The 24,198-nt window shown below is 36.9% G+C and overlaps 1 protein-coding gene across 15 annotated transcripts in view; it reads right to left on the bottom strand.

Moving 5' to 3' along the window:
- The window catches only part of DMXL1 (Dmx like 1), a 166,408-nt gene that overhangs the window by 5,217 nt on the left and 136,993 nt on the right, over positions 1-24,198 (bottom strand). For 9 of the 15 annotated variants that reach the window (XM_036280405.1, XM_036280407.1, XM_036280409.1 and 6 more), the window contains 6 exons: positions 24,093-24,143; positions 23,783-23,843; positions 21,551-21,678; positions 15,933-16,025; positions 14,168-14,259; positions 12,160-12,212 (listed from right to left, as the gene is read on the bottom strand). In XM_036280405.1, coding sequence (XP_036136298.1) covers positions 12,160-12,212; positions 14,168-14,259; positions 15,933-16,025; positions 21,551-21,678; positions 23,783-23,843; positions 24,093-24,143 — 478 coding nt within the window. Of the gene's footprint in view, positions 1-12,159; positions 12,213-14,167; positions 14,260-15,932; positions 16,026-21,550; positions 21,679-23,782; positions 23,844-24,092; positions 24,144-24,198 lie in introns of those variants that run through there. The other 6 variants (XM_036280413.1, XM_036280416.1, XM_036280406.1 and 3 more) reach the window with 3 other exon arrangements.

Here is a 24,198-nt window from a genome sequence, read left to right as displayed (position 1 = left end):
GTCTGGACCCGCTCCCACGTGCAGCAGCTAGGAATCTGGAGGTATATCTTAGTGCTGCAGAGGTCCTCCCTAAAAACCATGGGGTCTCAACCCCATGCTGGGTTCTCCAGCCCACAGCAACAGAGCCCAGAAGAGGTGTTCATATAACATCTGGCTATAAAAGTCAGTAGGGATTCTGTCCACCAGGGAGAGAGGAGAGTCTGCTAGGACTCAGGTGCCCCCTTAAGGGCTCAAAATCTCCTTTGCAGACACTCACCCTGGGCTCTAGCAGAGGGAGGGCAGCTTAGAGTGTATTAGAGTCTTGCTAGGACTGACTGGGTTGTGTGGATCCAGAAAGAGACCTGAAGGGTCACCCACAAGGGTCTCTGTGCTCAGTTCCTCTTCCACACCGCTCATAGATACCATCTTTCTTGGGGCAACACTCCCCTCCAATCTGCATCATCCTAGGGGGACTGCACAATCCCACCCTCCTGATCTCCACTGTTGCCCCACCTGAGCTCAAGCCCTGTGGAGAGTCTGCTGCCTAAGCCTGTGGTATAGACTCTAGAAGGGATCTTGAAGGCAAACTCAAGAATTCTAGACGGAATTTTATGGCTCTGGGGCAGAAGCCATTTCTCCTCCCTGTCCAGCGGGAGCCAGAGGACCCCAGCCACACTCCACTTGGACTGCCCTACCCCCATAGTTATAGCAGCCAGCCCGGGCACTTGCTTGAGGCGTTCTGCGGGAGCAACCACAGTAACCCCTCTGAGCACCAGCCTGGTGCACTCCACTGGAGCAGCCAAAGTAGTCTGTCCCAGCACCAGCCCAGAGTGCCCCATCCTAGGGACCACAGTAGCCCCTCCAAACTATGGCCAGGAGCACCCTGCCCCTAGCAGCTATAGTAGTCCCTTTGAGGGCCAGGCACTGGAGCAGTCACAGTAGTTTCTCTGAGTGCTGGCATGAGCACTCCATCCCCTGAAGCCACAGTGGCAGCACCCTAACCCACCACGGGAGATCCACTTGCCCTATCAGGGGAGATGCATTAGCTTCCCCCACCCCGCTGAGCTTGTGCTCTGCTTGTGCCATGGCCAGCCTGGTTCCACCCCACGCAGAAGACTCTTCAGTAGGTCCAGGTACCTGTGGGAAGAATTGAGTTGTATAGCTCTTAGGCAGGGCCATTTATCCTATACACACCAGATCAGTGGTCCAGTGCAGAGCCCTTCCTGTACAAGGCCAAACCTTGGTCTGTGTGGGCCTGACAAATACTGCTGGCCTCACCCTAATGAATCCCTGAGACTTGGCCCTACCACAAAGGTATGTGAGCACCTGCGGGGTGGTGGCTGACCTTGGTATATTCTGAGACTGTTGCTGAGCGGCCTCAAACCTAGCACTGGTGACAAGTTTGAATCTGTATCCATCTGGCGAATACCATTCATCCCTACCAGGTGACTCACTTGAGAGCCTCTCTCAAGTAACTCAGGTACTGCCAGAGGCTCTTTCAGTAACTAGCAGGCAGCTAACAGGTAAAGGCAGATCTCAGGGAGCCTTGGGCCTTTTTCTAACCTGCTGCCCGGGGCTCAGTGCTGGTGGAAACTGGCCTTGGTGCACAGCAAGGCCCATCCCGAGCATACTCAGGCCAAACAGAGAGCCACAAACTATGGATTGCTTTATATCTCCACAGGTAGCCAGGGCCTGGCATGGCAGTCAGTGCCTGACATCGACTGGCACTGGATACCCACCTAAGGGGCCCAGAACCAATAAAATCAGTGGTTCAGACCACAAGAGAGCATGACTCAAGTAGTTCCACAAGCAGCACACACGAAGGGGAGACCTTGGCAGACACCAGAACCTATTGGGGCAAATTAAGCTTTGTGGTGCCAGCCCTGGCCTGGATGACTTCATGGGTGAATTTGACCAAACATTCAAAGAAGAACTAACAACTATCATTTTCAAACTATTATAAAAAAATCCAAGAGAAGACTCCTAAGCTCATTTTACATGACCAGCATTAACCTAATTCCAAAACCAGATACAGACACTACAAAGAAGGAAAATTATAGGCCAATATCCCTGATGAACATAGATGCAAATATCTTTAAAAAAATTTTTTTTCTTTATCGATTTTAGAGAGAGAGGAAGGGAGGAGAAAGGACAGAAACATCAATGAGAGAGAACATTGACTGGCCGCCTCCTGCATGTCCCGCACTGGGGATCTGGCCCACAACCTGGACATGTGCCCTGACTGGAATCGAACTGGTGACCTCTTGGTGCATGGGTTGACACTCAACCATTGAGTCACACCGGCCATGCTAGATGCAAGTATCTTAAACAAAATATTAGCAAACTAGATCCAGCAATATGTTAAAAAGATCATACACCAGCGGTTCTCAACCTGTGGGTCATGACCCCTATTGGGGTCGAATGACCCTTTCACAGGGGTCGCCTAAGACCATCGGAAAACACATATTTCCGATGGCAATTCATAATAGTAGCAAAATTACAGTTATGAAGTAGCAATGAAAATAATTGTATGGTTGGGGGTCACCACAACATGAGGAACTGTATTAAAGGGTCACAGTATTAGGAAGGTTGAGAACCACTGTCATACACCATAATCAGATGGGGTTTATTTCTGGCATGCAAGGTTGGTACAATATCCACAAATCAATTAACATGATACACCACATAAACAAAATGAAAGATAAAAATCACATGATCATATCAACAGATGCACAAAAAGCATTTGATAAAATTCAGCACACATTTATGATAAAAACTAATAGCACAGTGGGAATAGAGGAAACATATCTCAACACAATAAAGACCATGTATGACAAACCTACAACTAACATTCTGCTCAATGGGGAAAAACTAAAAGCATTTCCCTTAAGACTGGGACATGCCAGGACTATCCATTATTACCACTCTTATTCAACATAGTATTGGAGGTACTAGCCACAGAAATCAGACAAGAGGAAGAAATAAAAGGTATTTAAATTGGAAAGGAAGAAGCTAAACTGTCATTATTTGCAGATGACATGATACTGTATACAGAGAACCCTAAAGACCCCACCAAAAAACTACTAAAACTGATAAATGAATTCAGTAAAGTAACAGGATACAAAATTAATATTCAGAAATCAGTTGCATTCCTATATACCAATCCTGAACTATCAGAAAGGGGAACTAAGAAAATCATCCCATTTACAACTGCACCTCGCCCCCAAATAAAACAAGAACAAAAATAAAACCTTAGGAATAAACTTAACCAAAGAGTTTGTAAAAGACCTGTACTCAGTAAACTATAACACATTGAAGAAAGAAATCAAAGAAGTTACAAATAAATGGAAGCATATTCAGTATTCATGGATAGGAAGAGTTACCATTATTAAAATGTCAATACTACTCAAAGCAATCAAGATTCAATGCAATCTCTGTCAATGATATATTTCACAGAACTAGAACAAATAATACAAAAATTTATATGAAACCACAAAATAACCTATACACCCTCAGCAATGTTGGGGGTGTGTGTCACAATACCTGATATCAAACTATACTACAAGGCCGTAGTAGTAAAAACAGCATGGTTCTGGTATAAAAACATACATATAGAGCCCAGAAATAAACTCATGCCATTATGGTCAATTAATAGTTGACAAAGGAGGCAAATACATACAATGTGGTAAAGACAATCTATTCAATAAACGGTGTTGGGAAAATTGGACAGATATATGCAAAAAATGAAACTAGACCACCACCTTACACCATACACAAGAATAAACTCAAAATGGATTAAAGACTTAAATGTTAGACTTGAAACCATAAAAATTCTAGAAGAAAAGATAGGAAGTAAAATATCAGACATTTCTCATAACAATATTTTTTCAGACATATCTCCTCAGGCAAGGGAAACAAAAGAAAAAAAAAATAAACAAATGGAACTACATCAAACTATAAAGTTTCTGTATAACAAAGGAAACCATCAACAAAATGAAAGGACAACTCATTGAATGGGAGAACATATTTGCCAATGATACATCTGATAAGGGGTTAATAGCCAAAATTTATAAAGAACTTACACAACCAAACAGGAAAAAACAAACAATACAACTGAAAAATGAGCAGAGGACCTGAATAAACACTTCTCCATAGAAGACATAAAAAAAAGCCAACAGACATATAAAAAGATTCTCAATGTCACTAATTGTCAGAGTAATGTACATTAAAACCACAATGAAGCCCTGGCCGGTTTGGCTCAGTGGTTGGAGCGTTGGCCTGTGGTCCAGAGAGACCCGGGTTCAGTTCCCACTGAGGGCACGTACCTTGGTTGCAGTTTGTCCCCGGCCCTGGTCGGTCGTGCGGGTGGCAACCACTCAATGTGTCCCTTTCACATCGATGTTTCTCTCTCTCTCTCCTTCCCACTCCATCTGAACAGAAAAATGGGAAAATGTCCTTGGGTGAGGATTAAAAAAAACCCCACAATGAATAAGTACATTATCTTAATGATTGGGTTATAAGTTTCACTCAGAGATTAAGAGTATACACGTGTATGTATGTGTATGTGGAACTATATGAAGCACCTGGAACTAATATAATGTTGTATGTCAAATGTAATTGAAAAATAAAAAATTATCTTTTTTTTTTTTTTTATCCTCACCCGAGGACATTCTTCCATTTTTTGTTCAGGTAGAGTGGGGGGGAGAGAGAGGAACAGAGAGAGAGAGAGAAACATCGATGTGAAAGGGACACATCGAGTGGCTGCCACCCGCACAACCGACCAGGGCCGGGGACAAACTGCAACCGAGGTACATGCCCTTAGCGGGAACCGAACCCGGGTCTCTCAGGACCGCAGGCAGACGCTCTAACCGCTGAGCCAAACCAGCCAGGGCTAAAAAATTATCTTAAAAAGTGTATACTTTAGGTAAATTATTTAACCTATGTCTCAGTTTCACTATTTGTAAAAGAAGGGATACTACTACACTCCTAATAGGTTTGTGTAAAGATTATATTAGTTAACATATTCACACCATGCACAGTACTGGCAAATCTAAGTACTCAATAAAATATAATGATTATTATTTTAAGAATATAAATAAATCTAATTAAAGAGATAGATTTTAAAAAATTTGACCAGCATTTTGAGATAGAGTAAAATGCAGAAACTAAACTAAGTATTTATCCTTTTGTTTTAAACTTTAAAAAAAATGATTGATTTTTAGAGGCAAGGGGGCGTGGAGAAAGAGAAAGAGAGAAACATTGCTGGTTTCCTCTCCTATGCCTCTGTCCAGAGATCAAACCCAAAACATGTGTCCACAAAGTATGTGTCCTGACTGGGAATCAAACCCCCTACAACCTTTTGGTGTCCAGGATGACACTCTAACCAACTAAGCTACACTGGCCAGGGCAAGTATATATCCTTGATGAGCTTTGACAAATGCATACTCATATCAAGACATAAAATGTTTTTGTCACCCTAGGAAGTTCCCTGATGCCTCTCTGCAGTTAATCCTCCTCTCCCGCAAAGGCAATCACTATTCTGATCTTTATCTGATTAGTTCTGCCTCTTCTTGAACTTCATGTAAGTGGAACTTTACATTATATATTCTTTTGTGCCTGGCTTCTTCCTTTAACATATTTTAGAAGTTAATCATGTCCCATGTATCAAGTAGGTCATTTAAAAAAAACTGCTGAATTGTATTCTATCACATAAATATAGCACAGTTTCCTATTGGACATTTGTGTTGTTTCCAGTTTGGAGTATTATAAATAAAACTGCTAAGAACATGTGTTTTGTGGACATGTGTTGTCATTTCTCTAGGGTATATATGTAAGAATATACAGTCATCCCTTGTTTATCGTGGTTAATCCATTCCAGACTCTAGCAGTTGCACCTGGTGTTGAAGAATTCCTGGGGTGCTTGAATACATAGGCCTACAGTCCATACATAATTTTAATTGTAATACAGGGGTGTATAATTGACTCAGACAACTGAGCGTATGCTGCATCATTTTCACTGTCTCGATCAAGTTTTTAATGAATACACTTGAAAAAACCGTGATAGAGTGAAGCCGTGAAAGCCAAGACGCGAAGTGGCGAGGGACGACTGTATACTGCTAGCTCACGTTAGGTCTATATCTAACTTTCTTAGAAACTACCAGTTTTCGAAAGTGGCTGTGCCATTTCATGTCTATCAACAAATTATGAATATTCCAGTTTTTCCACGTCCTCACCAACACTTGGTATCCTAGAATCTTTAATTTTGGCCATTTCAGTGTATGGAGTAGTATCTTATGGTGAATTTAGTTTGCATCACCCTGATAACTATTGATGTTGAACACCACTTCATATGCTTATTTGTATTCAAATATTGATAAATGAATAATTTTTAAAATCTTATTTCTTTAATGGGTTATGCTTCTGGTGTTGTATCTTAAAATCTCATGACCAAACCCAAGAACACCTAGATTTTCTCCTACATTTGTTATAGAAATTTTGTAGTTTTGTATTTTACATATATAACTTTGTGATCCATTTTCAGTAAATTTTCATGAAAGGGGTGAGGTTTGTATGTAGGTTAATTTTTCTACATACAGTATCCAATTATTATAGTACTATTTGTTGAAAAAACTATGTCTTCATTGAATTGTCTGTGTCTTTATTAACATCAATCCACTATATACGTGTGGATCTATTACTGAGCTCTCTGTAAGCATACCTTGCTTTACTGCTTCACTTTATTACACTTCACAGATACTGTGTTGTTTTTGGAAATCCTGTATCGAGTAAGTCTGTTGGTGCCATTTTCCTAACAGCATTTGCTCACTTTCTCTGTCACATTTTGATAATTCTCTCAACATTTCAAACTTTTTCATCATTATTACATTTGTTATAATGATCTCTGACCAGTGATTTTTGATGTTACTATTATAATTGTTTTGGGGTACCACAAACCATACCCATATGATGGTGAACTTAATACATGTATATGTTCTGACGGGTGGTTTACTATTTTAAGCCAACTGTTGAGAACTACTGTACAGAAAAAAAGACTTCAAATTATTACTGTTCACTGACAATGCATGTGGTCACCCAAGAGCTGTGATGGAGACGTACAAGATTAATATTTTCATGCCTGCTAACATATCCATTCTGCAGCCCATTGATCACTAAGTAATTTTGACTTTAAAATCTTAAGACAAACATTTCATTGATGGCAGCCACTCTGACAGGTGTGAGGTGATACCTCATAGTTGTTTTAATTTGCATCTCTCTGATGATTAGTGACATTGAGCATTTTTTCATATGTCTCTTGGCCATTTGTGTGTCTTGTTTGGAAAGGTAACTATTTAGGTCCTCTCCCCAGTTTTTATTTGGGTTCTTTGTCTTCCTTTAGTTGAGTTGTATGAGTACTCTATATATTTAGGAAATTAGCCCCTTATCTGATGTATCGTTGGCAATTGTGCTCTCCCATATAGTGGGTTCCCTTTCCATTTTGATCGTTGTTTCTTTTGCTGTGCAAGCTTTTTAGTTTGATGTAGCCACATGTGTTCATTTTTTTCCTTTGTTTCTCTTGCCTTAGGCATTGTGTCAGTGAAAATTCTGCTGTGTATGATGTCTGAAATTTTGTTGCCTGCATTTGGGCTGCCATCAACAAATTATCAAACAACAACTGCTGGTGAGGGTGTGGAGGAAAGGGGACTCTAGTACACTGCTGGTGGGAATGAAGATTGGTGCAGCCACTATGGAAAATATGGTGTTCCCTCAAAAAATTAAAAATTGCATGGCCATTTGATCCATTGATCCCACTTTTAGGAATATATCCTAAGAAGCCTGAAACACCAATCAGAAATAAGTACCCCTATATTCATAGCAACACTGTTTACAATCACTAAGCTCTGGAAACAGCCCAGGTGTCCATCAATAGATGAGTGGATAAAAAAAAACTGTGGTACATACACACAATGGAATACTAGGCAGCTGTAAGAAAGAAAGATCTCTTATCCTTTGAGACAACATGGAGGGAACTGGAGAGTATTATCCTAAGCAAAACAAGCCAATCAGAGAAAGACAAATATCACATGATCTCACTTATTTGTGAAATATAATGAACAAAACAAGCTGAGGAACAAAACAGACCCAGAGACGTGGAAGTGGGGTGTAGACTGACAAACCTCAGAAGCAGTGGATGTGGGGGTTGGGAAGAGATTAACCATAGAACTTATACATACATGCATAAACAAGGACATAGACAATAATGCTGGAGGTGGGGGTGGGATTGGGAAGAGGGTGTCAATGGGGGAAAAAAAGGAGAAACATCTGTAACAAAAATTTTAAAAAATTAAAAATACATTTGGTAAGGTTATAGATGCCACAGACAGTGATTCCTATGATGAATCTGGGCAAAGTAAATTGAAAAACTTCTGGAAAGGATTCACCACTCTAGATGCCATGAAGAACATTTGTGATTCATGGGAAGAGGTCAAAATATCAACATTAACAGGAGTTTATAAGATGTTAATTCCAACTCTCCTGGATAACTGAGGGTTTCAAGAGTTCAGTGGAGGCCCAGCCGGTGTGGCTCAGTGGACTGAGTATTTTCCCATGGACTGAGAGATCTTGGTTCAATTCCCACTCAGGGCACATGCCCAGGTTGTGGGCTTGATCCCCAGTGGGTGGCATGCAGGAGGCAGCCCATCATTGTTTCTCTCTCCCTTTCTCTCTGTCCAAAAAAATCAATAAAAACATTTAAAAAAAAAAGAGTTCTGTGGAGAAAGTAACTGCAGATGTGGTAGAAATAACAGGAGAAATCGAATTAGAAGTGGAGCCTGGAGACATACCTGAAGTACTGTAATCTCATGATAAAGCTTAAACAAATGATGAGTTGCTTTTTATGGATAAGCAAAGAAAGTTGTCTTGAGATGGAAAGTACTCCTGGTGAAACTACTGTGAAGATTGTTGAAATGACAACAAAGGATTTAGAATGTTATACAAACTTAGTTGACTAAGCAGAAGCAGGGTTTAAGAAGACTGATTCAAATTTTGAAAGAAATTCTACTGTTGGTAAAATGCTATTAAATAGCATCGCACTCAACAGAGCAGTCATTAGTAAAAAGACTACAGTATATATAGTGTAAACATAACTTTTATAGGCAAAGGGAAACTAAATCATTTGTGTGACTCGCTTTACAAGCATACCTCAGAGATACTGCAGTTGAGTTCCAAACCACTGCAATAAAAATACTGCAATAAAGTGAATAGCAATCTTTGTGCTGAGGAAGGACCTTGCCTTCAATTTGTAAAAAATGCAACATCTGTGAAGTGCAATAAAGTGATATATGGCTGTACTGCAATATTCACCTTATTGTGGTGGTCTAAAACTGAACCCGTAATATTGCTGAGGTATGCCTGTATACTGTTTCATGATCTGTGTCTATTCTTAAGCCAATACCACCTGTCTTAATTACTACAGCTTTATAGTAAGTCCTGAAATAAAATATGTGAGTCCTCTAAATTTATTTTTCTTCAATATTCAGTATTCTAGATCTGCTGCCTTTCTGTATAAACCTCAAAACATTTATTGATATGTGCAAAATGGCTTGCTGGGATTTTGATTAGATTGTTCTGAATCTATAAAGTTGGGAGAAACTGACAAGTTAACAATACTGAGTATTCTAATCTGTGGATGTGGAATATTTGTCCATTTATTTAGATCTTTGATTCGTTTTATTCACATATTCAGTGACTCTGCCATACTTGCACATTAGTTCTAGGAAGTGTTTTTGTAGACTCTTAGGGATTTTCTACACAGATAATTGTTTCACCTGTGAATAAAGACATTTTTATTTCGCCTCTTCCAATCTGTACACCCTTTACTTCCATATGACTTACTGCATTAGTTAGGACTTTCCGTACAATGTTAGTTAAATAGGAGTAGCGAGTGGGGACAAAACACAATGATGATTTATAACCATCAGATCCAAAGTAAAGACAAATGGCCGCCATCAACAAATCATCAAACAAGTGTTGGCGAGGGTGTGGAGAAAAGGGGACTCTAGTACACTGCTGGTGGGAATGCAGACTGGTGCAGCCACTATGGAAAACAATATGGTGTTTCCTCAAAAAACTAAAAATTGATCTGCCATTTGACCCAGTGATCCCACTTCTAGGAATATACCCTAAGAAGCCTGAAACACCAATCAGAAAAAATATATGTACCCCCATATTTGTAGCAGCACTATTTACAATAGCTAAGATCTGGAAACAGCCCAAATGCCCACCAGTAGACAAATGGATTAAAAAAACTGTGGTATATATACACAATGGAGTACTATGTAGCTGTAAGAAAGAAAGATCTCTTATCCTTCGAGACGACATGGAGGGACCTGGAAAGTATCATCCTAAGCAAAACAAGCTAAACAGAAAGACAAGTATCATATGATCTCACTTATTTGTAGAATATAATGAACATAACAGTCTGAGGAATGGGGTAGTCCCAGAGACGTGGAAGTGGCAATCCCAGAAGAGGGGGTGGTAGGGGAGAGATAAACCACAGAACTTATATGCATGTATGCATGAACAATGGACATGGACAACAAAGCTTGTGGAGGGGAGGGGTGGGAGGGGGGAATTAGTGGGGGAAAAAGGAGAAACATCTATAACAAAAATAAATAAATAAATAAAATAAAATAAAAAAGTAGACAAATGATTTTTATATTATCTATTCTACTGTCCCTCATTAAGATGTAGTAAAGAGGTAATTATATATATTGCATTTTTCTGCTTTCAAACTGTGCCACCATAGGCAAAATAAACCTCACGGGCTAATAAATATTATTAAAAAAACAATAATTCATTTAAAAATAATTTTATTGCCTACATTTTCTTCTAGAATTTTTATGGGTTCACAAGTTACATTTAAGTCTTTTATCCATTTTGAGTTTATTCTTGTGTATGGTGTAAGTTGGTGGTCTAGCTTCATTTTTTTGCAAGTAGCTGTACAATTTTCCCAACACCATTTATTGAAGAGACTGTCTTGACTCCACTGTATGCTCTCGCCACCTTTGTCAAATATTAATTGGGCATATTGTCTTGGGTCAATTTCTGGGTTCTCTGCTCTGTTCCACTGATCTATCTGTCTGTTCTTGTGCCAGTACCAGGCAGTTTTTATTACATTGCTTTGTAGTATAACATGATATCTGGTAATGCGATCCTTCCTACTTTGTTCTTTTTCTTCAAGATTATTGTGGCTACTCGGGGTCTTTTTTGGTTCATATAAACTTTTGGAGTGTTTGCTCTAGTTCTGTAAAATATGTTGTTGCTAAGTGAAACAAGCCAAGCAGAGAAAGACAAATATCAAATGATTTCACTTATTTGTGGAATATAATGAACTAAAAAAACTGATGAACAAAACTGACCCAGAGACATAGAGGTAGTATAACGTGATATCTGGTAATGTGATCCTTCCTACTTTGTTCTTTTTCTTCAAGATTGTTGTGGCTACTCGGGGTCTTTTTTGGTTCATATAAACTTTTGGAGTGTTTGCTCTAGTTCTGTAAAATATGTTGTTGCTAAGCGAAACAAACCAAGCAGAGAAAGACAAATATCAAATGATTTCACTTATTTGTGGAATATAATGAACTAAAAAAACTGATGAACAAAACTGACCCAGAGACATAGAGGTAGGGTACAGACTGACAAACCCCAGAAGAGGGGGTGTTAGGGGGGAAGAGATAAACCACAGAACTTATATACATGTATGCATAACCAATGGACATGGACAACAAAGCTGGGGAAGGGGTGGGAGGGATGGGGAGGGGGGTGTAAAAGGGGGAAAAAGGAAAAAACATCTGTAACAAAAACAAATTAATAAAAATAATAAAAATAAATAAATAATAAAAATAATTTTTAGTGCCCAGCTGGTGTGGCTCAGTGGACTGAGAGTTGTCCCATAGACTAAAAGGTCCTGGTTCGATTCCCAGTCAAGGCATATGCCCGGGTTGCAGGCTGAATCCCCAGTAGGGCGTATACAGGAGGCAGCCAATTGATGTATCTCTCACATGGCTGTTTCTCTCTCTCTCTCCCTAAAAAAAAAAAACAACTAAAAAAATAAAATAAAAATAATTTTTAGTTTATAAATTTCTTGACTTTCAATATTTATAAAATACTTTCAAAACTTACCATGAACTAAACTATTGGCAGGTGCTACAAGAGTATCCCACAAACATATGTTTCTAGAAAAAAGAAAAGATTAGTGTTAAGTGACACAAAGTTAACAGAATAAAATGTATGTTTCATATAGTTATATAATATTTGAAAGTTCTCACATTTACAAAAGTACCCAATACAAGTAACCGATATATTTATGTATGATTAATTTTAAACAAAATTTATAAATTACAAGGTCATAATAAAACTGAGTAACTTCAGATTAACATGTATTGATAAACAATACTATATGAAGCCTGCATATGGAAGCACTTTTTATATTCACTGATTCTCTAACAGACTGCCTGCCATACACAAATAGAAGGATACATTGCATTTTCTGGGGTACAATGAAAACTCTTTTCTGCTATGAATGGGAGCAGCTTTTACTTATTTCCTTGAATTGCAAAGAAGGTACCAATATATGTAGAATTCCTATGGAAGATGGGTTGAAAACTCCATATTTCTACAATCCTATTTCTAGGGCAAAGTGAGGCCTTATAGATAAACATAAAAGCTCAGCAGCGTCAGTTGGCTTTGATTTCATAACTCAACTGTATGAGGGAAGTCAAAAGTTGGGGTGTGGAGATGGAGGCAGGAGGAGACATTTTCTTGCACATGTAAGATTTTTGAAGGGATGGAGATGGGCTACTATTTACTAGCTATTGTACAACTAATAAGCCTTGCCATGTTTCTTTTTGTGAAACAGTGATTTCAACCGATGTGCTGCAAGAATTTTTAAAACATAACTGACTCTTTAATCAGGGGCATTGATTGACCTCTTTCCCATAGACTGTCAAATAAAAAATAAAAAACGACAACAGTTAACACAATAGCCGTCAGTGTGAATATCCTGTCTCGAATCATAAACATATAGGTCATATAACAGAATTGAGTCTTATCAGTCACTTTGCCTAAAAAGGTTGCATCTGATTGGTTAATTCTTGGTACCAGAAATCCTTACATTCAAGGTACTTAATTTTTGAAAAAGTCACTTTGGCCCTGGCCAGTTGGTCTCAGCGGTTAGAGCGTCGGCCTGCGGTCCAGAGAGACCCGGGTTCGGTTTCCACTAAGGGCACATACCTTGCTTGCAGTTTGTCTCAGGCCCCGGTTGATCGTGCGGGTGGCAGCCACTCGATGTGACCCTTTCACATCGATGTTTCTCTCTCTCTCTCTTCCTCTCTCTGCCTCCCACTCTATCTGAACAAAAAATGGAAAAATGTCCTCAAGTAAGGGTTAAAAAAAAAAAAAGTCACTTTGGAGCAAAAAAGGTAGGTAATCACTATTATTTTTTTTATGTCAATCAAAATTATACATATTTTTTCTCAGATGGGCAAATATTAATACATTTTAGGTGTGCTATAGACTAATAATTAGTTTATGTTTGCCATGAGATGGAAAAGGTTGAAAATGACACACAGTGAGCATTAACTAAATAGTACGGCCAATCACTAATAGTGTTTTTTGTTTTGTTTTGCCTCAAGTTTTCAAATCACAGGGAATTATATGAAAAGAAAAAAAAAGAATAATTTCACCAATAATCAAACCTTATTTCTTACTCTAAAGTCTTAATGTTAGAATATTAAAAACAGAAAAGAAATAAAAAATTTTAAAAAAATTTGAATTTATTAAATTTATTAGAAAGGCATTATTTAATAAAGTTATATAGGTTTCAAGTGTACAGTTCTATAATATATCATCTGCACACTGCATTGTTCATCACCCAAAGTGAAGTCTCCTTTCATCAATATGTATTTGATTCCCTTTACTCTGTTCTACCTGGATTTTCTTTTTAATGGCACCAGAATATTCTTAATTTAAAATTAGAATATTAAAAATGTGCAAACAAATAATTTTTATAATAAAAATATTTAAAGGGAAGATTATAAAAACATTCTTGAGATGTAAAGACATAAAGCAATTAAAAATAAAGATCAGCTTCAATTTCATACATACTTCAATTTCAGTTATAATCTCTTACCTATTGTCAGCTGAAAGACCAGCTGTAGCTATTAGAGAGGAGGAACTAATGAAGACAAAATCATTGGCTGTTTTGGTATGACACTGCCAAGTCTGTAATGGTTATAAACAACAAATGTTAATATTATTAACAGTTTTACACCCAGGTAGATGCATTAATCAAAAACTGATCATGTAATTTCTAGCTTACTTAAACTCTTTGTGTCTTTTTTCCCCTGAACTTTACAAAAGTTTCAAGGGTAATACAGAGAACTCTCATACACCCTTTATCCAGATTCACCAATTTTTAACACTTGCCACATTTGCTTTGCTTCTCCTTCTTTCATACACTTTTACTTACACACACACACACACACACACACACACGCAAAACTATTGCTGAACCATTTAAATAAGCTGCAAAGGACCTTTACAAGGTCCTTTGCTTTTGTTCAACCAAAAGTTCAAAGGGAAACAAAAGAAGTTTAAACTCTAAATATTTCCCTTGGAATATTTGTAAAAAATTTTGTCTGAGAAGGCAGAAACTAGGATATTAGATTCTCAAAATTATTTATTTTCAGAAATATTTAAACTTTCAAATAATTTTTCATATGTATGAATAAAAACATATTACTAATAGTCAATATACTAAAAGATTTAGTGTCTTTCAATATTTCGTCAAACAATAACTTAAAATATTATGAGAGGTTTAGTCAATTATAAAGGCTTTCTAATTAATGTTTCTTCAGATATTGCTCTTCAATAAAAAGATGACTTTTTAAAGTATGTCAAAATAATCAAATGAAGAGTTTTCCTCTGAGTCATTTCCCCTTTCCCTCTGCTCACTATTGGAGCTGGACTAGAGGATATGTCCTTAAAACAAACAAAATCTACTTTAATTCCCAAAGCCAACAATGTACATCTTAATTCAATTTATCTCTTTCAAAAAATTTTTTAAAAACTCCCTTAGGGAACATAAACTTGTATATTTCAATATGCCAGGTTAGTAACAATATGAGAAAAAAAAATTCTTTCAAGGTACCTCATCAACCTCCCTTGCTTGCTTTTGATTAGTACTATATTTGAGCATTTAACCTTGGGTGAATTACCAGAATCTTAACCCATATTCTTAATTTTTTCTCTATAGATCCTATAATATTTATATATTATAGGATCTATAGAGAAAAATATAGTCCTATAAAGAGCTTCACTGAAGAATATGTTATATATAAATTCAGGGCTTGTGAAGCTGTAGAACATTCATTAAGCCTGTGTGGTACTAATTTTTTTAAAGAGATGGACAACAAAATAATAGTACCAGCTATAGAATACACTTTCTACTTTGTTCATGAGGGAATAACTGCAGAAAAGCAACCAGATGCACTGGGCTTTTGATCATTCTTTTTAGGTATAATACCCACTGCAGCTTAGTGAGGCTAGAAAAGGGTTTGAGTAACTCACAGATTACATGGGTCTCTGGAGGTACCATGGTGATTATAAACAGGTTAATTTTACAAGTACCAGAGATTTTTATATCTTATGGAGTAGTTTTCACATAATACAAAGACAAGAGCTTATAGTAAAAAGATTAAACACATAGGACTAAATAGATTTTATTACTATTTTTTATTGTTCAAAGTATTACAGATGTCCTCCATTTCCCCCCATTGATCCCCTGCTTCTAGATTTTATTTTTTGTCTTTAATATTTCTTGCCTCAAACAAATATTCTTGGTGTCTTTAAAATAAAAATTCATAAAATTTTGAAGTTAGAAATTCTTGGCTTACCAGGTATGGCTTAGGCATGCTTCCAGTGACTGGACAACATTTCCAGCTGGTTTGATACAAACTTAAATATCCATCAGCATCGACTATTCCAAACTTAGAGAAAAAACATTTAAGTGTTTAATACAAATACAAAAGCACATATTTACCCTTACCCTTACTGTGAACCCCATATTTTGACTCTTAAATGTTTGATTAATAAATTGTTTGACTTTTCACTTCACCTATGCATCCAGAAAAACATTTAGCTATTGCTTAAAACATTTCAAGGTTCATAAACATCAGACACCCATTTTATTATACTAACCAACAGCATAGTCTATATATTCTCTGTAAATACTGCAAAAATAGAATACTGGATTTACACATCAAGCTATGTGACAAACTTTTAGTATGTATAAAGTAGAAAACTGTTCATTTTGAAAAGGACAAAATGAGAAATTCCAGAAATATACAATAAAGAAAACATGTAAACAACAGTAGAGAGTACAATGAAACAAAGATTATCACAGTAAAAGAATTCCACTATGGGAACTCAGGGCAATTTGGGGAAATGTCAAGTAATCTAAAAAGGGATTCTATGATACAGATCTTGAAGAACAAGTAAGACTGCTAACAATTTTTTTTCTTTAGATTATAAAAATAATGTATACTTATAAAAAATAAAGTATAAAAAATAAAACAAATGTCTACTTTGGACTGTTGCCCTCTGCCATTTCTAGATCTAACATGAATTTCATGGGTTCCCCTTGAGATTTGTTCTATGAATATTCAAACATCCACACATATATAATTTTTAAAAAATCAGGATCATAATAAATAGACAGTTCCACAATTATGTTTTTGACTTATAACCATCTTTCCACATTGGTACATACACATCGACCTCATTTTTGTGCTGTGTAATATTACACTATATAATTGTATGATAACTTTTTGAAACTTTTCCCTTGTAGACAGTTTCCAATTTCCCTACTTTGACCATTCTTGTACATATACCTTTGAGTATTTATGTAGCATATCTAGAAATGGGAAAGCTTTGTCAAAGCACATCATTTAAAGTTGGTAAGTGAAGACAAATTAAATCCTAAGAAGGTAATATAAATTTACACACTCATATTTCTTACACATTGGTCAACACTGCACATTGCTAAAATTTTAAATACTTGTCGATTTATAGAAAAAAGGCTCATTTTAATGTGCATTCCTTCATTTATTAGTAAGGGTTATTGGCTATGCATAATTTACTAAATTGATTGTACATATCCTTTGTCTACCTCTCTATTAAGTTGTCTTTTAAAATTTTGATTGATAGGGTTAATATTAGGAATATTAACCAACTATTTATTATATTTGTTATAGATATTTTCCAGGAGCTATCCTTTTTGTTATTTCTCTTATGTTTTTTGGAGTAGATCTAGGTGTTTTTCAGAAAGCGTATATGGAATGTGTTAAGTCTCTGCACACTTAAAAATGTATTTATTCTGCCATTAAAGACATCAAATTCATAGTTCTCATTACTTGTCCATCAGAATTCTGTGAATATTGTTCTGCTATCTCTATTTTGGAGGGAGCCAATGCCATTATTTTTGAAGGGGGTGGTGGAGAGGTTCTCAGTAACCACTGTTACCTCTATTCTTCCCTAGAAGCTCTATCTTTGAATTAAAAATAAAACAAAAATGAAATAATCAGGATGTGTTTAGGCATGTGCTGTTTCTATATAGTTCTAGTACTCAGTGGGCCTGTCCTTTTTTAAACGTCTAGTTTTTCTCTGCTTTGGGGAAATCTTTATTTTATTATTCTTTTGAAATATAGTCTTTCTCTTTCATTATTTTTTGTCTTATTCTAAAATAGCTTTTAAGTGTCTTTTATAAATTTTCCTGAATCTCGTCTTTTATTCCTTGGGTTATTTTTATCATGGGATAATTTCCAAATTTGTACTTCTCAATCATGAACTTGATTTTCAACTATTTCTACTCAGCTACTTAGCCCTTATGAGTAGTTGCCCCACTTTGCCATTTTTGGGGAACTATATGGTTTTAATTTTCAACAATTATTTTTTTTCTTCTTATGATTTTGTTTTATAGAGTATTATTCTTGTTTTAGAATGTAGTATAATCCTGGATCAGAGAAACTGTTCCTCACAGGTCATTTATTTTTCTTAATGCCCCCTTTCAGGCTCTTAGTTTCTGTGCAATGATCAGTAATTTTGGCAGTCCATTTTTATTAATAATTTACAAACTAATCAGCATTATTGTGATATGGTATGGATCATTTCTTCCCTAGTAGGCTTCCCTACTAACAGAGATACCATGCTTAGATGTTGTTATTTGGCACCGTCATGGCTAAGGTGAATAAACAGTAAGTTGACTGCCTGTCAAAAGTACTTGGGCAGCCCTGGATGGTTTGGCTCAGCGGTTGGAGTGACCGCCTGCGGACTAGAGAGCTTGGGGTTCGGTTCCCGCTAGGGGCACGTACCAAAAAAAAAAAAAAGTACTTGGGCAGGCCCTGGCTGGTTTGGCTCAGTGGTTAGAGCGTTGGCCTGTGGTCCAGAGAGACCCGGGTTTGGTTCCCGCTAAGGGCATATACTTCGGTTGCAGTTTGTCTCTGGCCCTGGTTGGTCGTGCGGGTGGCAGCCACTCGATGTGTCCCTTTCACATTGATGTTTCTCTCTCTCTCTCTCTCTCTCCCTCTCTCTGCCTCCCACTCTACCTGAACAAAAAATGGAAAAATGTCCTCGGGCAAGGATAAAAAAAATAAAAAAAGTACTTGGGCAGGTAATGAAGAATAACATGTTTTGTCTTAAAACATCCTATGTGGAAAGCTACAGTGAGTATTAAATCTGTAAAATAATGCAGACTGTAGAAGGTTTTGAATGCTATGATAAAGAATTTGGGCTTCCAGACACAATGAAAAGCCTGAAGGGTCCTTGAAAAGAACAATAATAAGATCTCACTTATAGTATAATTATATAACTATATTATTTGCTACATAACTTTGTGGGCAACATGAAGAATGTATCAGAGAGATAAGGGTTGAGGTACTGAATTAGTTAGAAGCAAATAATATTTACAACCAAAGTGGAAAAGCATGAGCACATAATGGATTATACAAATGAAAGCACAGAATTCTAACGTTTCTAAAGTAAATCCTCTTAATTACCCACTAAAGAGCAAAGGATGTTGCTAATTGGTATTAAGAAGTTATATGCTCTCAAAATTTTGTTTCATAATTACATGAAAAAATTATCATTGACTCTTGTGAAATGGTAATACAGCCATGTGATAAATGTGGCAGCAAAAAGGTTGCAGCTCACCAGGATACAAGTAATACATGAGAAGGGTTGAGGTTTGGAGGTTGAGGGAAAAGGAAAGGAAAGATGTACCATTAGCTAGGGCTATGTGAATGTTTCTGATGAAGCATGGTCCTGAACACAAAGAGCAGGCTGATTTCCCCTTTAATAGTTTTTTAAAGTGCTAGTGAGCTTCCAGTCAAGATGGTCATGTAGGTAACTGGTACTCACCTCCTCCCACAATCACATAAAAATTACAACTAAACTAGAAAACAGTCATCATTCAGAACCGCCTGAAATCTAGTCCTACAACTAAGGACTTAAAGAAGAAGCCACATCCACTGGTAGGAGGGTTGCAGATACCAAATTGTCTGGTGTGGCAGACAAAAATCAGGAGGGATATCTCAGCTTCAGATATCCCCTGGAAGTGAGGGGTCCCAGCCCCACACCAGGGCCCTCAGCCAAAGGCTGCAGTGCTAGGAAGAGAAGTCCTCATAACTTCTGGCTGTAAAAGTCAATGGGAATTGTGGCTGAGTGAGACAGAGAGTTGTTGGAGTCCCAAGCAGTTCCTCTTAAAGGGCCCAGGTATAGACTTACCCAGATTTTCTCTTTCTGAGTTCTAGAGCTGGGGCAGCAACTCAAAAGGCACCAGGGACATACAGGGAAAAGCTGTATTGCCTGGCCTTGGGGAAAGAGCTGGGGGTCAGCTTTCTCCTGGACAGAAGTGCTGGCAGAGGTCCTTTTTCCTTTTCTTAGCTCTTCTCCCACACAGCTGGCAAGTGGGTGCCATATCTGAGTCTCCATCAACCTGACTATCACTGTTGCCCTGCCCTGGTGATCCCCTGAAACTTCATCGCACCCCACTTGCAGGCCTACCCAGCTGTTTCCAGTAGCTTTTCTTGTGGCTCAAGGTTAATATTTTCCTAAAGTCTCTCAAACAAGCAGAATCTGGCCTCAGTGAGCCCAAGAACTCTCATTCAGTGATCCCAGAGCAAGCACTAATAGTAGCCAGCCTTGGTTCACTGCCTTGCCTCACCTGGGCATCTCTAAGCCCAGCACAAGTAGCAGCCATCTGCAGATCACTCTGTAGCTCATGCCAGGTGGTCCCAGAGCTAGTGAACCCAGTGGAAATCTTCAGACCACATCAAAGCAACACTCAACCACCTCTACAAGTGATACACTCAAAAGGAGGACTCAGTGGGCACTAGAACCCCACCTGCTCTATGGGGTGGGCCCCTACAGAACTCATCCTCCACAGTGGTCATGGCCAGTTCTTGCATCCAACTGACATGCCAGAAGGAGAAGAGAGAAAGCAAGAAACTGAAAACCTATTTGAAAAAAAATGACAGAAAAGTTCCCTATCTTGGTGACGAAAAGAGACATATAAGCCCAGAAATCACAGGAAGTCCCAAAGATGAACCCAAAGAGGTCCACACCAAGACACATCATAATTAAAATGAAAACGGTTAAATACAAAGACAGAATCTTAAAAGCAGCAAGAGAAAAGCGTTTAGTTACTTACAAGAGAGTTTCCATGACTGTCAGTTAATTTCTCAACAGAAACATTGCAGGCCAGAAGGGACTAGCAAGAAATATTCAAAGTGATGAAAAGCAAGGACCTGCAACCAAGATTACTCTATCCAGCAAAGCTATCATTTAGAATAACAGGACATATAAAGAGCTTCCCAGACATGAAATAGCTAAAGTAGTTCATTACCACCAAACCAGCATTTCATGAAATGTTACAGGGTCTTTAAGAAGAAAAAGGAAAGAAAAGAAAAATATGAACAATAAAATGGCAATAAATACATATCTATCAATTTAATCTAAAAAACAAAACAAAATAAATGAACAAGCAGAACAGAAACAGACTTATAGATATAGATAATATTTTCACGGATACCAGATGGGAGGGGATTTGTGGGGATGGGTAAAAAGGTGAAGGAAGTAAGAAGTACAAATTGGTAGTTACAGAATAATCAGGGGGATGTAAAGGAGTATAGAGAATAGAGTCGATAATATTTTAATAACTATCTATGCTGTCAGGTGAATGCGAGATTCATGATGATGATCACTTAGTAAATTATATAATGTCTACCTATTGCGGTGTACACTTGAAACTAACATAATATTGTAAGTGAATTTTAATAGACATATATACAATGTTTTTCCAGGAAGAACCAAACAAATTTAAGTGTTTTTGGAGAGAAATTAGATTAATGCTTTACCATTAACTGAAGAGCTATACTCTTCAGAAACACAAAGTAGTAATATTTATAAACCTCCGACATAATCAAACCATTTTCCCATTTGCACTTTTATATACTACCTTATTTCCCTGGTAGTTAAATCTCATTCTTGTAACTCTTGAATTGCCACCAGATCGAAAGCAGGTTATCTGTTGAGAATGGCCCCATTCAAACATTCTGACACTTCCATCTTGAGCTCCTATCAGGTCTGCATTGTAAGAGAGCAATAATTGCAAATTTATTTCAGGAATCACTGGAAAATTTATTTTTAATCCAATGTGAAAATCTTTATGGAAGAATTACCTAAGAAATGAATCAGAGACCATTTACATGAATTTACCTTTGTTTTGTTTTTTTTCTATTGATTTTACAGAGAGAGGAAGTGAGAGGGAGAGAGAGAGATAGGAACATTGACGAGAGAGAACATCGACTATCCACCTTTGGCATGCCCCCCACGGGGGATCAAGCCCACAACCTGGGCATGTGCCCTGACCGGGAATCAAACCGGTGATCTCTTGTAGCAAGGGTTGACGCTCAACCACTGAGCTGCACTGGCCAGACTGAATTTACCTTTGTACGAAATTTCACTTGAACATTTTTCATCTTAAAAACAGATAGTAGTTATGTGATGTACTTTTATGTGATTGAGAACATATGCTCACATGAAATAACAAAAGCAAATTATATCTCTATAAATTTTATTTCCTTCTGAAATTATCTCAATGATATTTTAATAGCCTTTAATAAATAGCTTTTATGATAACCACTTAAATTGCTGGGATTACTAAAGAGCCAGTTCTCATCAGTAATACTATTAATGTTTAAATTTATACAATTTTCTCTAAAAAAATTGTGAAAGGCCTTGAATGACATGATAAAAATATTTCTTTTTTATGTTTTTTTTTTGTTTGTTGTTGTTAATCCTCACCAGAGGATATTTTCCCATTGATTATTTTTAGATAGAGTGAAAGAAAAGAAGGGAGGAAGACAGAAAAAGAGAGAGAGGACCAGCAATCTCTTAGTGCATGAGTTGACGCTCAACCACTGAGCCACACCAGCTGGGCTCATGACTTGATTCTTAGTTTTCACTTCACATTCGATAGAAAACATACTTCTAGTGGTAAATAAATTCAAGGTAGTAAAAGCAGACTAATATTTTATATTATTTTATTCCTCTAGTATAAGTAACAGAAAGTACTCACTTCATTTTAAATACATGATTCTCCTGAATCCCTTTATTGGACACTGACGTATAATTTTGATAACAGATGCTTATAATAATTAAGTTGAAAAAAAATGCTGGTTTTGTTAATAGTATTTTATCAGAATCTATCTTAAAAAAAGGTGGTAAAAATTTTATAGGTTATTAAATCGGAGGGAAATGAATACCTCCTAATGAACATGCTCTATTTTTGTTACTATGTGGTAGGACAACTTAAATATTATATTTTTAAAAACTTAGGCCCTGGCCAGTTTGGTTCAGCAGTTAAAGCATTGGTCTGTGGACCAAAGAGTTGCAGGTTTGATTCCAGCCAACGACACATACCTCGGTTGAGGTTTGGTCCCCAGCCCTGGTTGGTATCATGCAAGAGGCAACCAATTGATATGTCTCTCTCACATCGATGTTTCTCTCTCTCTCTACCTCCCTCCCACTCTATCTGTAGATAAACAGAAAAAAATATCCTTGGGTGAGGATTTAAAAACACAAAAACTTGCCACATGCCAATATGAATACTGATTCCAACCCACTAGTTAATTTAAAAATTGTCCCTCTTATTTTTTCTCTGCTTCAATACTTCTAATAAATTCACCATTAATTAAGTTCTTCATTAAAGGAAGAAAAGTTTATAAGACTCATAGAAAGATTGATTAAAATAAATATATGCTACCTTAGAAGAACATTATAATAACCATTTCTTATACTTACTATTAGTGTGTCTGATAAAAAGACATACTGACAAAATATTAATAAAATACAAACTGATTATGATGAGGCAATAAATGACCAACATATGGTTCTGGTTTATTTAAGAAAAGATGGAAGTGATTCTATTATTAAAATAATACTTATCAGATACAACTTACCATTCATTGTACAAAGATTCTACAAATGTTCAAAAATAAAACGTGCTAACTTAAAAATATGTAGTCAAAATGTTAAAGATTTACTACATTAAGTTGGGCAATGAAGATCTTATTTGCTAGAAAACATTCTTTACAAATAAAGTAAAATAAATGTTGACTATTTTATGATTTAAACTAAAAGTTTCCTTTAAATTTCTTAGAATAATGGCTAATTATTATCAACTTACAGTAAGGAAGAGTGGGATGAGAAGTCATTCTTCTGACATTATTAATGGCTTTCTTAATCATCTGTTAACAAAGAAAATTCGTTCTTTTAGTTACAATAGTATTAAAATTTTTACTTGTGACATGAAATTCAAATAAAATATATTTATTTATATGTGATTCCTTAATTGCCAGGATGAGTGGTAAAAACACTAAATATGGTAACAGACATTAAGTTTAATAGCTCAGCTCTCTTACATTTAAGTGTACATACATTTTCTGTATCATTGACTAGGCTCTAGGAACAAATTCACCTGGAGTATTCAGTCTTACCTCCTTTCTTGGCAATTCTTTACTGATCCCATTAAATGTATTGGAATAATCCTGAATAGTATAAGGTTAAAAAGACAGGCAGAAGCATGTGAGGGAAAAAAAAAAA

The sequence above is a fragment of the Molossus molossus genome, unplaced genomic scaffold (assembly GCF_014108415.1).
Source record: "Molossus molossus isolate mMolMol1 unplaced genomic scaffold, mMolMol1.p scaffold_m16_p_3, whole genome shotgun sequence".
NCBI classification, from domain to species: domain Eukaryota; kingdom Metazoa; phylum Chordata; class Mammalia; order Chiroptera; family Molossidae; genus Molossus; species Molossus molossus.
This window is presented reverse-complemented; position numbering and strand designations above follow the sequence as displayed.